This window comes from Poromitra crassiceps (assembly GCF_964638095.1).
Source record: "Poromitra crassiceps genome assembly, chromosome: 27".
NCBI lineage: Eukaryota > Metazoa > Chordata > Actinopteri > Beryciformes > Melamphaidae > Poromitra > Poromitra crassiceps.
In genome coordinates this window covers 1963685-1978746 of record NC_139650.1, presented here as the reverse complement: position 1 = coordinate 1978746, position 15062 = coordinate 1963685, and the positions used below count along the sequence as shown (strand labels likewise).

Below are 15062 nucleotides of genomic sequence, written 5' to 3'. Positions count from 1 at the left end.
GCAGGTGCGGCTTATACACCGGTGCGGCTTATAGTCCGGAATTTACGGTACTTCATTTGAAACCTTTTTTTACCGCTTTACACCGCTCGACTTCACCACCACAGACTGTATGGGTTGTAGACTTCACCACCACAGACTGTATGGGTTGTAGACTTCACCACCACAGACTGTATGGGTTGTAGACTTCACCACCACAGACTGTATGGGTTGTAGACTTCACCACCACAGACTGTATGGGTTGTAGACTTCACCACCACAGACTGTATGGGTTGTAGACTTCACCACCACAGACTGTATGGGTTGTAGACTTCACCACCACAGACTGTATGGGTTGTAGACTTCACCACCACAGACTGTATGGGTTGTAGACTTCACCACCACAGACTGTATGGGTTGTAGACTTCACCACCACAGACTGTATGGGTTGTAGACTTCACCACCACAGACTGTATGGGTTGTAGACTTCACCACCACAGACTGTATGGGTTGTAGACTTCACCACCACAGACTGTATGGGTTTGTAGCTGCAGTGGTAGTGGGCCAATCACACGTCGCATTCAATGGAAGAACGCTTGCACGGTGATTGGCTGTGAGCAAATCCATACAAATAGTCATTTCTTTCTAGATCTGTGTGTACAAAAAGGATCGAATGCAGGTATCGTTTTACTGGAGAAGTTTCTATACTACCTCGTACCGGATTATTTCGGTCGGTTGTGTCGAGTACAGTTACCCAGCCCTCGATACACTGCAGTGTACTCTGAGTGATACTGAATACTGATTGATGTGAACTTCCTGAGTGTCTTCTACAGCAGCCCTGGGCGTGGGCCGCCCTGGACGTGGGCCGCAGTGCCTTTGACTACAGGACCGCGCGTTGAAGGCGTCACCGCTGCTCCCGAGAGACGCAACGAAAGCCGAGGTTGGAGGCCGAGCTGTCAGGGGTGTTCTGGCTTCGCGCCGCACATCTGTATCTGTAACAGTACGACTGGAGGAGGGAGGGAGGGAGAGAGAGAAAGCTTTACTGACATCATCTCGGCTTTGCTTTATTTGAAAAACAAACACGGGGCTATGTATAACACCATCCCATCAGGTGCAACACAGTGGAGACGATCACACAGATATCCAGCCAATATAGCCAGCAATTTATTTCTCATTTGAGGGAAGTTGCCTCATAGAAATATTTTCAAGTACATCTTGGCTGGTTTGTTCACATTCACTAAGCATGTCTGAATGAAGTCCTCTCCTCCCTCAGATGCTTCATCCACATGAAACAAACAGACCTCTGTGCTTACAACTTATTTTGCATGCAATCGATCACATTCCCATAGCAACCAGTGCCTGTGGCAAGCAAACTGGACTGGTTAGTGGTCACCAGCGGATAGTTCAAAATGTGCAGTAGGAGATAGCATAAATGTACTGTATGAGTCGATATATGTGTTCCTTTGTGTTTCCCATGAACAAAATTTCACTCACTTCCCGCAAACGTCATGATAAAAGAAGAAATACACGTTCCGAACAAGCAGATTCACTCAAAGTGTGGCCAAGCTGTTTCTATGCACTGCAGCAATACTTTGATACTTTAGTCAAAGTGCGGCCCGCGGGCCAATTGTGGCCCTCGGGAATGTTTCTGGCGGCCCGCGATGATTACTTAGTGAGGAGCTATGAGGCTAAAGTTTAGCCTCATAGCTCCTCACTAAGTGACAATACTACAACAAAACTACACCGCATACTACTATGTGTACTTCACTATGTACTATCTACATTCAGTACCCCTGCTAGCTATACGCCGGGTCAGCACCAGTAGCATTTTATTTTCACTGATCAACTGACCTCTTACAAGGCCTCTGGCCACTGGCCAACTGCTGACTCAACAGTTCTAAGGCTATCAGCAGTCCACCTGCACCTGGTGTGAATACTCCAGCAGTCTCGCTGTCATGTTCTAGAGGCAATCTATATCTTGTGAACCTGATTCTTTGATTCAATGTGTAGAGCAGACCCAGCTGTGTAAAAGTGCTTTTCTTCCTTACCTTGTGACACATGTAAGAGCCTCCCTTCTTCACCCTGTCAGTGCCTGAAGGAGGACCCGTCTAAAACAGAGAGGGATGAAGAGATACAGTATCACAGCGAAATACAGAAGCTGGTTAATACCATGGCTTTGGCTACTGGCACTCAGAGACAGAAGATAAGAGGTAACGGGGTATCACCGGGCAGAAGCTAAGGGGTAACGGGGTATCACCGGGCAGAAGCAAAGAGGTAACGGGGTATCACCGGGCAGAAGCAAAGAGGTAACGGGGTATCACCGGGCAGAAGCTAAGAGGTAACGGGGTATCACCGGGCAGAAGCAAAGAGGTAACGGGGTATCACCGGGCAGAAGCAAAGAGGTAACGGGGTATCACCGGGCAGAAGCTAAGGGGTAACGGGGTATCACCGGGCAGAAGCTAAGAGGTAACGGGGTATCACCGGGCAGAAGCTAAGGGGTAACGGGGTATCACCGGGCAGAAGCTAAGAGGTAACGGGGTATCACCGGGCAGAAGCTAAGGGGTAACGACCGAGGTATCACTGGGAAGAAGCTAAGGGGTAACAGGGTATCACCGGGCAGAAGATAAGAGGTAACAGGGTATCACTGGGCAGAAGCTAAGAGGTAACGGGGTATCACCGGGCAGAAGCTAAGGGGTAACGGGGTATCACCGGGCAGAAGCAAAGAGGTAACGGGGTATCACCGGGCAGAAGCTAAGGGGTAACGGGGTATCACCGGGCAGAAGCTAAGAGGTAACGGGGTATCACCGGGCAGAAGCTAAGAGGTAACGGGGTATCACCGGGCAGAAGCTAAGGGGTAACGGGGTATCACCGGGCAGAAGCAAAGAGGTAACGGGGTATCACCGGGAAGAAGCTAAGAGGTAACGGGGTATCACCGGGCAGAAGCTAAGAGGTAACGGGGTATCACCGGGCAGAAGCTAAGAGGTAACGGGGTATCACTAGGCAGAAGATAAGAGGTAACAGGGTATCACCGGGCAGAAGCTAAGAGGTAACGGGGTATCACCGGGCAGAAGCTAAGAGGTAACGGGGTATCACCGGGCAGAAGCTAAGAGGTAACGGGGTATCACCGGGCAGAAGCTAAGAGGTAACGGGGTATCACTAGGCAGAAGATAAGAGGTAACAGGGTATCACCGGGCAGAAGCTAAGAGGTAACAGGGTATCACTAGGCAGAAGATAAGAGGTAACAGGGTATCACCGGGCAGAAGCAAAGAGGTAACGGGGTATCACCGGGCAGAAGCTAAGAGGTAACGGGGTATCACCGGGCAGAAGCTAAGAGGTAACGGGGTATCACCGGGCAGAAGCTAAGGGGTAACGGGGTATCACCGGGCAGAAGCTAAGGGGTAACGACCGAGGTATCACTGGGAAGAAGCTAAGGGGTAACGGGGTATCACTGGACACAGTCCAAGGTAAGTGAACAGGGTATTACCGGGTTGTGTTGCTGGTCTGTGGTGTGATGCACAGTCCACCAGTCCGAGGTCCATTCCCATGCGTTCCCCGCCATGTCATACAGGCCAAAGCCATTGGCAGGAAAGGACATCACCTGCAGGTATGTGCAGAGTAGCACCAGGATGGAGCAATGCAGTATCTAAATTACACATTTTATTGGGGCAGCGTTACAGTGTAACAGATCATTCTTATTTCTGCTGAATGCAAAGGAAATGTGACTAAAAAACTTCACCCGACCTTCCACTGGCATGGGGGGGGGGGGTTAGATAATGACTGAATTTTCATTTTTGGGGTGAACTTATCGTTTAAAAAGTCTGTGTGTATACACACTCAGGACTGATAGTGTACTTGCAAAATAAGGGCTTTAAACCTCACATTTTCCCCTCTAGAGAATTTAACTTGACTAATTATCTAAATGTTATTCATTTGATCTCAGGAAGCTGTGAGTTGCTGGCGTGACATTATCAACTTTTGAAACAAGCTCATATCTCCAGCACCATTCACTTCCTGTTGCTTCTATAGGCAGGAGCTGAATTGTAAATCAGCTTCCTGTTTTACAACAATGGAGTATGGGTAAAGGCGCCCACACTAACCTGTACCTAAAGCCAATGTGATGTGTCTGTAAAACACTGCACACAAACTCTGTCAATGTAACTTATTACTTTTTCAAATTTGGTAACTCCATTACAATTGCTGAGATTTAAATGGGCTAGTTACGAGTTACTTTAGGACGTGAAAATAGCGGAACACTTCAGAGGATTACTCTGTGTATGATCCTCAGACCTACAGTACGGGGAGAGATGCTGCCTCCCTGCCCGGCAAAAATGTTCCACACGCCACAGCTGCAGCCAGAGCCCCACAGGCTAATGACCTTGAGTAGGCTATAAGCCCCACAGGCTAATGACCTTGAGTAGGCTATAAGCCCCACAGGCTAATGACCTTGAGTAGGCTATAAACCCAACAGGCTAATGACCTTGAGTAGGCTATAAGCCCCACAGGCTAATGACCTTGAGTAGGCTATAAACCCAACAGGCTAATGACCTTGAGTAGGCTATAAGCCCCACAGGCTAATGACCTTGAGTAGGCTATAAGCCCCACAGGCTAATGACCTTGAGTAGGCTATAAGCCCCACAGGCTAATGACCTTGAGTAGGCTATAAGCCCCACAGGCTAATGACCTTGACTAGGCTATAAACCCCAGAGGCTAATGACCTTGAGTAGGCTATAAACCCCAGAGGCTAATGACCTTGAGTAGGCTATAAACCCCAGAGGCTAATGACCTTGAGTAAGCTATAAACCCCACAGGCTAATGACCTTGAGTAGGCTATAAGCCCCACAGGCTAATGACCTTGAGTAGGCTATAAACCCCAGAGGCTAATGACCTTGAGTAGGCTATAAACCCCACAGGCTAATGACCTTGAGTAAGCTATAAACCCCACAGGCTAATGACCTTGAGTAGGCTATAAACCCCAGAGGCTAATGACCTTGAGTAGGCTATAAGCCCCACAGGCTAATGACCTTGACTAGGCTATAACCCCAACAGGCTAATGACCTTGAGTAGGCTGTAAACCCCAGAGGCTAATGACCTTGAGTAGGCTATAAGCCTCCCCAATATGTTCAAGTATCCCATGCAGATACAATGGTAGATAAAATATGACAGTACAGTATGTCTTTTCCCGCACTGTGCTACAGCTACACTAAAATATGTGTGCATTAATAAGACAATCAAAGCAGACTTTCAAAAGTAACACAAAAGTTACATTCCCTAATAGCAAATTACTTTTATTATGATTAATAATTTGTAAAGTAATTAAAATTACTTTTTGAGACAAGTAACTAGTAACTAATTTTCAGTAACTTGGCCAACACTGCTTACCGGCGAGGTTTTGGTGTAGCCATCCTCTGCAGAATTGTGTGTGGGGAAGTCTCCCTGCCAGAGGTTGGCATAGTGCTGTCCCTTTGGATTGAGCTTGTTTCCCCAGGGGAACAGTCTGCACACAGGAGCAGGAGATTAAGAACGAACAGGGGAACAGTCTGCACACACAGGAGCAGGAGATTAAGAACGAACAGGGGAACAGTCTGCACACAGGAGCAGGAGATTAAGAATGAACAGGGGAACAGTCTGCACACAGGAGCAGGAGATTAAGAATGAACAGGGGAACAGTCTGCACACAGGAGCAGGAGATTAAGAACAAACAGGGGAACAGTCTGCACACAGGAGCAGGAGATTAAGAACGAACAGGGGAACAGTCTGCACACAGGAGCAGGAGATTAAGAACGAACAGGGGAACAGTCTGCACACAGGAGCAGGAGATTAAGAATGAACAGGGGAACAGTCTGCACACAGGAGCAGGAGATTAAGAATGAACAGGGGAACAGTCTGCAAACAGGAGCAGGAGATTAAGAACAAACAGGGGAACAGTCTGCACACACAGGAGCAGGAGATTAAGAAAGAACAGGGGAACAGTCTGCACACACAGGAGCAGGAGATTAAGAACGAACAGGGGAACAGTCTGCACACAGGAGCAGGAGATTAAGAATGAACAGGGGAACAGTCTGCACACACAGGAGCAGGAGATTAAGAATGAACAGGGGAACAGTCTGCACACACAGGAGCAGGAGATTAAGAACGAACAGGGGAACAGTCTGCACACAGGAGCAGGAGATTAAGAACAAACAGGGGAACAGTCTGCACACAGGAGCAGGAGATTAAGAACAAACAGGGGAACAGTCTGCACACAGGAGCAGGAGATTAAGAAAGAACAGGGGAACAGTCTGCACACAGGAGCAGGAGATTAAGAACGAACAGGGGAACAGTCTGCACACACAGGAGCAGGAGATTAAGAATGAACAGGGGAACAGTCTGCACACACAGGAGCAGGAGATTAAGAACGAACAGGGGAACAGTCTGCAAACAGGAGCAGGAGATTAAGAACGAACAGGGGAACAGTCTGCACACAGGAGCAGGAGATTAAGAACAAACAGGGGAACAGTCTGCAACACAGGAGCAGGAGATTAAGAACAAACAGGGGAACAGTCTGCACACACAGGAGCAGGAGATTAAGAATGAACAGGGGAACAGTCTGCACACACAGGAGCAGGAGATTAAGAACAAACAGGGGAACAGTCTGCAACACAGGAGCAGGAGATTAAGAACAAACAGGGGAACAGTCTGCAACACAGGAGCAGGAGATTAAGAACAAACAGGGGAACAGTCTGCACACAGGAGCAGGAGATTAAGAACCAAGGAGATGAAGAAAGGCACCTTTTCTCTTCACACACTCAGTAGAAGCCCCACCTGTCTTGCAGGCCGCCCCTACAGGCGACCTCCCACTCTGCCTCTGTGGGGAGTCTCTTCTGGGCCCAGGAGCAGTAGGCGACAGCATCTGCCCAGGACACGTGTAGAACAGGATGGTCCAGCCTGCAGCACACGCACAGGTTTAGGGTTAGACATGGAGGTCCCATCAGGCTAACCAGAAAGTGCTTTTGCCCAAACATACACCTACCAAAACCACACTTTGGGATCGACATTTAACGTTTAATGGGGCTTCTGGTACATACAACTTCCTCCTACCTGTCTGCGATGTTGGAGTCTGCACCCTCGGGGTGCCTCCAGTTTGCCCCTTTGACTGGCAGCCACCAGGGGGCAGCAGCCACCTGATAAAGAAATAAAATAATAATAACGTGACAAACACTGAATGACATTCGGCTTCTCTCGTACCCTCGTTCTCTCTCATTCACACACACATTTTAAACGGTTTATCTGATTCTGCTAATTAATTCGACTGGTATAGTGGGTGCATGGCACAATCTCTGCCACACAACCAGGATACCAATGACAGCTGAGATGAAGCAGCATCTTGTCTTCTGTCTGGCTTTGGTCCTCGGCAGGCATGCATTACCCAGGGTGCTCACAAACAATTTGTGAACATCCTCAAGAAGACTGTCAAATACCAGTACTATGAGTCTGCATGTGTCTACCCAGAGCAGAGAAACACGGGTGGTGTTTTGACAGAAAATGGCTGACTCCATATACAAGTCAGAGGATTTACAGATAGAACATCGGGGGAGCTAGGAACTGGGAACTTCTAATGTGGACAAAATGATACTCACACACACATTCAAGATAAAGACCTCTCTCTCTCTAATGTGGACAAAATGATACTCACACACACTCAAGATAAAGACCTCTCTCTCTCTAATGTGGACAAAATGATACTCACACACACACTCAAGATAAAGACCTCTCTCTCTAATGTGGACAAAATGATACTCACACACACACTCAAGATAAAGACCTCTCTCTCTAATGTGGACAAAATGATACTCACACACACATTCAAGATAAAGACCTCTCTCTCTAATGTGGACAAAATGATACTCACACACACACTCAAGATAAAGACCTCTCTCTCTAATGTGGACAAAATGATACTCACACACACACTCAAGATAAAGACCTCTCTCTCTAATGTGGACAAAATGATACTCACACACACACTCAAGATAAAGACCTCTCTCTCTAATGTGGACAAAATGATACTCACACACACTCAAGATAAAGACCTCTCTCTCTCTAATGTGGACAAAATGATACTCACACACACACTCAAGATAAAGACCTCTCTCTCTAATGTGGACAAAATGATACTCACACACACACTCAAGATAAAGACCTCTCTCTCTAATGTGGACAAAATGATACTCACACACACACTCAAGATAAAGACCTCTCTCTCTAATGTGGACAAAATGATACTCACACACACATTCAAGATAAAGACCTCTCTCTCTAATGTGGACAAAATGATACTCACACACACTCAAGATAAAGACCTCTCTCTCTCTAATGTGGACAAAATGATACTCACACACACACTCAAGATAAAGACCTCTCTCTCTAATGTGGACAAAATGATACTCACACACACATTCAAGATAAAGACCTCTCTCTCTCTAATGTGGACAAAATGATACTCACACACACATTCAAGATAAAGACCTCTCTCTCTAATGTGGACAAAATGATACTCACACACACATTCAAGATAAAGACCTCTCTCTCTCTAATGTGGACAAAATGATACTCACACACACACTCAAGATAAAGACCTCTCTCTCTCTAATGTGGACAAAATGATACTCACACACACATTCAAGATAAAGACCTCTCTCTCTAATGTGGACAAAATGATACTCACACACACATTCAAGATAAAGACCTCTCTCTCTCTAATGTGGACAAAATGATACTCACACACACATTCAAGATAAAGACCTCTCTCTCTAATGTGGACAAAATGATACTCACACACACATTCAAGATAAAGACCTCTCTCTCTCTAATGTGGACAAAATGATACTCACACACACACTCAAGATAAAGACCTCTCTCTCTAATGTGGACAAAATGATACTCACACACACACTCAAGATAAAGACCTCTCTCTCTAATGTGGACAAAATGATACTCACACACACATTCAAGATAAAGACCTCTCTCTCTAATGTGGACAAAATGATACTCACACACACTCAAGATAAAGACCTCTCTCTCTCTAATGTGGACAAAATGATACTCACACACACACTCAAGATAAAGACCTCTCTCTCTAATGTGGACAAAATGATACTCACACACACATTCAAGATAAAGACCTCTCTCTCTCTAATGTGGACAAAATGATACTCACACACACATTCAAGATAAAGACCTCTCTCTCTAATGTGGACAAAATGATACTCACACACACATTCAAGATAAAGACCTCTCTCTCTCTAATGTGGACAAAATGATACTCACACACACTCAAGATAAAGACCTCTCTCTCTAATGTGGACAAAATGATACTCACACACACATTCAAGATAAAGATCTCTCTCTCTCTCTCTCTCTCTCTCTCTCTCTCTCTCTCTGTGCTCTACAAAACACTGCGCTCTACAAAACACTACCTAGGTAGGTTTTGGATTAGGTCATAATCATCCTCACCAAAAACCAGATGTCAGTCACATTTTACAGTTGACAATAGCATCTTACAATTTAAAATATTTATTTTCAAACTAAGCAAGGTAGCTGTGGGCAAACAGTTATGTGCAAAAGAAAAACCTGTCAGAGGCAACGTTGTTTAGATAGGAAATATGTAGACTTCATGTTTTGAGACATGTATAATGTAATCAATGTATAATTACTGTTGTACATTTTCTAATTATTATGTGGCAATGCAATGTATATGTAAGGAAGATCACAACTTGATAGTAATTTTAATAGTACCATTTAATGGGTCGGGTTGTTTGTGATTTTTTTTTAATGCATGCAAACTATGTTTTCAAAATACCAAACGTGCTTTTTTGTTCAATATATTTCTTTCCTCCAGGATTTGTAATGTATAATAATACATTTCTTCAAGGACTGTTCTCAGTTACAATGAATCTTATGTTATACTGTAACATCACCTGCACCTGTGCGGGCAGTGGGCAAATACAAAGTTTGCAGAAAGGCAATTTAAACAGGTAGAGAGGCAGGTGGAGAGAAAGCTGTTAGGTAAGCCAGCTGCTCCTGTGCAGCTTTACTACCTTCCATCGTGTTTGTTTTGCTTATTTATACAAAGGCAAAACTGTCATTCTTCCAAAAAACGTTCCGCACACAATCTCTATAGTGTTTTGAGTGCTCTCATATCAAAAGACTTGATAAAAAACAAGACACGTTAAGTACAGCTCTGAAATGGAACGCTGAGGTGGGCATTATCTGGGTGTGCTGAAACATTATCGGGGTGTGCTGAAACATTATCTGGGTGTGCTGAAACATTATCGGGGTGTGCTGAAACATTATCGGGGTGTGCTGAAACATTATCGGGGTGTGCTGAAACATTATCTGGGTGTGCTGAAACATTATCGGGGTGTGCTGAAACATTATCGGGGTGTGCTGAAACATTATCTGGGTGTGCTGAAACATTATCTGGGTGTGCTGAAACATTATCGGGGTGTGCTGAAACATTATCGGGGTGTGCTGAAACATTATCTGGGTGTGCTGAAACATTATCGGGGTGTGCAGCTGAAACATTATCGGGGTGTGCTGAAACATTATCGGGGTGTGCTGAAACATTATCGGGGTGTGCTGAAACATTATCGGGGTGTGCTGAAACATTATCGGGGTGTGCTGAAACATTATCGGGGTGTGCTGAAACATTATCGGGGTGTGCTGAAACATTATCTGGGTGTGCTGAAACATTATCGGGGTGTGCAGCTGAAACATTATCGGGGTGTGCTGAAACATTATCGGGGTGTGCTGAAACATTATCGGGGTGTGCTGAAACATTATCGGGGTGTGCTGAAACATTATCGGGGTGTGCTGAAACATTATCTGGGTGTGCTGAAACATTATCGGGGTGTGCTGAAACATTATCTGGGTGTGCTGAAACATTATCGGGGTGTGCAGCTGAAACATTATCTGGGTGTGCTGAAACATTATCTGGGTGTGCTGAAACATTATCTGGGTGTGCTGAAACATTATCTGGGTGTGCTGAAACATTATCTGGGTGTGCAGCTGAAACATTATCTGGGTGTGCTGAAACATTATCTGGGTGTGCTGAAACATTATCTGGGTGTGCTGAAACATTATCTGGGTGTGCTGAAACATTATCTGGGTGTGCTGAAACATTATCTGGGTGTGCTGAAACATTATCGGGGTGTGCTGAAACATTATCGGGGTGTGCAGCTGAAACAGAGCAGGAAGCACAAACTCTGTCCCACACATGAAAAACAACAAAGCGTGTGAACTTCTCCCCCTGGCCGAGGGCGCGACAACGACACGTTACCATGGCAACTGCCAAGAGTGGACGTCTGTGAGTGATTACATGGTGTGTGTGTGTGTGTGTGTGTGTGTGTGTGTGTGTGTGTGTGTGTGTGTGTGTGTGTGTGTCCCTGTCTCCCCTGAGAAGTGTAGATTGCAACAAAGGAAAACTATTATCAGAAGCTTTGTGGTAATATCTCAATAGGCCTCCCTATGGGTGAATCAATGTGATCATGATATGGTATGGTGATCCCTTTCATTGCAAACCAATTCATACTGATGCAGCATGAGAGAAAGTCAGCTGTATAGGTCAATATGTCTCCCACCTTTTATTAAAATAAAGAAATACAAATTTAATTAATACTTACCGCTTGGGAGATTTTGCTTTTGACTGCCTCACTCAAAATCCCCTCAAATACAAATGAGTCTCCAAATCTCTCAGCCTACAGTAAAAGCACAAGGTAGAAAGACAAAGATGATGGTTACTTATCATCACCTCAAGACATCAGAATATTATCAAATAAAAAAATATAGATATTTTGAGGCCAAGTCTCAATTTACAGTTTTTAAAGTTTTGAAGACAATTTCCAATGCTAACAATACAGTGTATCTGGCTTAAACTTGAACATATTTATCATACCTCCGTAATATAGCCCGTGGCGTTGATGAAGCTGTGGAACTGGCGGTTGCTGACTTCCTGGATGTCCATGTAGAAGGAGTCCAGGTGCACCGGCCTCTGAGGTCCCTCACCATCTGGAGGGATGCCTGGGTTGTCTGTTCCCATCAGGTATTCTCCTCCAGAAATCAGCACCATCTGTATAGGAAATAAACTATATTCACTTTTTTTTATATATATATATATATATATATATATATATATATATATATATATATATATATATATATATATATATATATATTTTTTTTTTAAAGCAGGTGAGGCATTCTGTTCTATGAATTCAATAAGTCCAGAGTAGAAGGTTACAGAATTAGAATAATTACAGGCTTATAAAAAGCTCTGTGCCTGGAAAAAGTACAAATGTATAAACAACACAGAATGTAGCACATAAAATAGACAAAGTGCACAGTGCAGGTGTTAGAACCCTAATAATCTTATTTAAAAGATGATTATTTCTGGTACAAAGTTTCTTTTTCTTCCCCCATTTGTCTTGCATTGGAGAAGCAGAAAGCGCCCACGTTTGGGAGGTTGAATCAATTGTGTAGTTAGTATATGACACTTAGTATGTGACAGTGCCACTAATATTGCCTGGGTCTTTCTCAGGATACCTTTGAGATAATCCGATGATTTTGAAATGCCAATGCAAGCATCGATATAACACGTCTATTTATTTACTATAAAAAAACCAGCAACGTACAAGCACAAGTCTCTTATTTCTCTGAAAGAGTCACCTATGGAGACTAATAGCCAGAAGATTGGAATTTTGGGAAACACTTTATGAAGGAGCAACTTCCTCATAAGGGAATTTCCCACTTAGGTCAGAGGTAATGGCCATCTACAGCAGAACTTCTCAATCATCATGTGCCATGGAGGGCCGAGAGAGTCTGCAGGCTTTCAGCTGACTTCCACTGACCTTCACTCACAGAGGAGGAACTCAGTGAAATCAGCCGTGTCCTGCTCAAGGGCACTTCAGCAGGGCAGCAGCAGGCTTGCTGAAGGACAGTTTTCCTTTACGCCAGCCTGCTGTCACACTGGATTCAATATAGGCGGTAACACTTTACAATAACGTACACAAATACTATAGTAGTTACTAGTAAACTAACCATTAACTAATAGCCAGTTAATGAGTAGCTAATGAAAAATTTGGCATTAGTCAATCACTAGTTAATCATAGTTAATGAGTAGGTAGTCATTAGTTAATGATTAGTATCTAATTTCCTGAGTAGAGTAGTTAATCATTACCTAATGATTACTAAATGTCAGCTCGTGAATAGAGTAGTTAATCATTAGTTAATGATTCCAAAATGTCAGTGCATGAATGTATTACCGTAGTTAATCATTAGTTAATCTTTTTGTGTACCCTATTGTAAAGTGGTGCATCATACTCAGTAGTTTATGAATACTGAATCATTACCTGTCCATTAGTTACTCTTTTCGCACCCTAATATAAAGTGAAAGATATCGTTATCAAATAAACACTCCCTCCAGGTGAGATTAGAACCCTGAACCCCAAGATTGTTAAATTGTAAGTCTGGTTCTCTACCATCTGAGCTAACCAGCCTTTTGCTTGTTAGTGCCATACTATCGAATGTAGAACCTCAGACCAAGTATTATAGTTTAAAGGTATATTCCACCCAAATACTACTTTCTGTCCAAGTACTTACAAGTACTTAGACATAAGTAGTATTTGGCTGAAACATACCTAAGTACTTGGACATGAAGTAGTATTTGGATGGAATATATCTTAAAAACTATAAGTACTTGAACAGAAAGTAGTATGTGGATAGGACATAATACTTAGTCTCTGACTCTACAGACCTATAGTATGGCTCTACCAAATAACAGGCTGGTTAGCTCAGATGGTAGAGAACCAGACTTACAATTTAACAATCTTGGGGTTCAGGGTTCGAATCTCACCTGGAGGGAGTGTTTATTTGATAAGGATATCTTTCACTTTATATTAGGGTGCGAAAAGAGTAACTAATGGACAGGTAATGATTCAGTATTCATAAACTACTGAGTATGATGCACCACTTTACAATAGGGTACACAAAAAGATTAACTAATGATTAACTAATACATTCACGCACTGACATTTTGGAATCATTAAGTAATGATTAACTACTCTATTCACGAGCTGACATTTAGTAATCATTAGGTAATGATTAACTACTCTACTCAGGAAATTAGACACTAATCATTAACTAATGACTACCTACTCATTAACTATGATTAACTAGTGATTGACTAATGCCAAATTTTTCATTAGCTACTCATTAACTGGCTATTAGTTAATGGTTAGTTTACTAGTAACTACTATAGTATTTGTGTACATTATTGTAAAGTGTTACCATATAGGCTAGTACAGTAAAATAACAGGTAGCAGCTGTGAGAAGAACCTCTGATCTGAATGTCAATTTATCAGGAACTACCTTGTTTTTGGCTTGACGACCAGCTGAGCTTATCTAACGGCCAAAGGGTGTCATATAATAAGCCCCCAGATGTTGTACAACAGCGCGCAATGGGAGTCGTTTAAGTTCAAATAAATCGCACATCATTTGATTTCCGAGGTTTTCACTCTGCAGGGTTAGGGTTAGGGTTACCCGACTCAATGGTTCCCTCTCCTCTCCCTGGACTCCAGGCGGACTCTCATTCGAGCTTGTGGAGTATTTCTCAGCTGGGTTGGTGGTCTCGTCGCCATCCTCGGTGTCCAGCACAGTAGCGGGTCTCTGCAGGCTCTGACAGCCGCAGCCCGCTGCCTCTGACGGGGCTGCGCTGTCCTCAGCCCCGCCTGAGCTCTGGAGACATGAAACAGCCAAGATAACATACAGGGCAAAACACCGCGCCATCGTTATGAGACAAGTCAACTTCTGCTGCTCATGTGTTGTTGATATTCCAATATGCTTCCGCATTAGTCACGTGGTCGGTCAGCTGGCTACAATAATTAACTCTTTACTGCCCGCACCGGTGAAAATGTGTTTCTGCATGTTTGTAAAAGCGGCGATTTTTGTCAGTTATGAAGTTGAACATTACTGTTTCAGACATAAATAGTCCTAACGTTAATACCTAGCTACATTACCCTTATGAATGTGAAAACCGCAGTCTCGAAAATGAA

At 43.9% G+C, this 15062-nt stretch overlaps 1 protein-coding gene across 1 annotated transcript; it reads right to left on the bottom strand.

Moving 5' to 3' along the window:
- Window positions 1-462: 462 nt before the first annotated feature.
- sumf1 (sulfatase modifying factor 1) lies at window positions 463-14796 on the bottom strand (the record flags this gene model as incomplete). The annotated part of the gene is made up of 9 exons (XM_083661952.1): window positions 463-982; window positions 2025-2084; window positions 3461-3574; window positions 5356-5470; window positions 6778-6900; window positions 7054-7136; window positions 11637-11711; window positions 11909-12082; window positions 14551-14796. The coding sequence occupies 9 exons, from the start codon at window positions 14794-14796 to the stop codon at window positions 881-883; spliced, it is 1092 nt and encodes a 363-aa protein (XP_083518078.1). The 3' UTR covers window positions 463-880.
- Window positions 14797-15062: the final 266 nt, after the last annotated feature.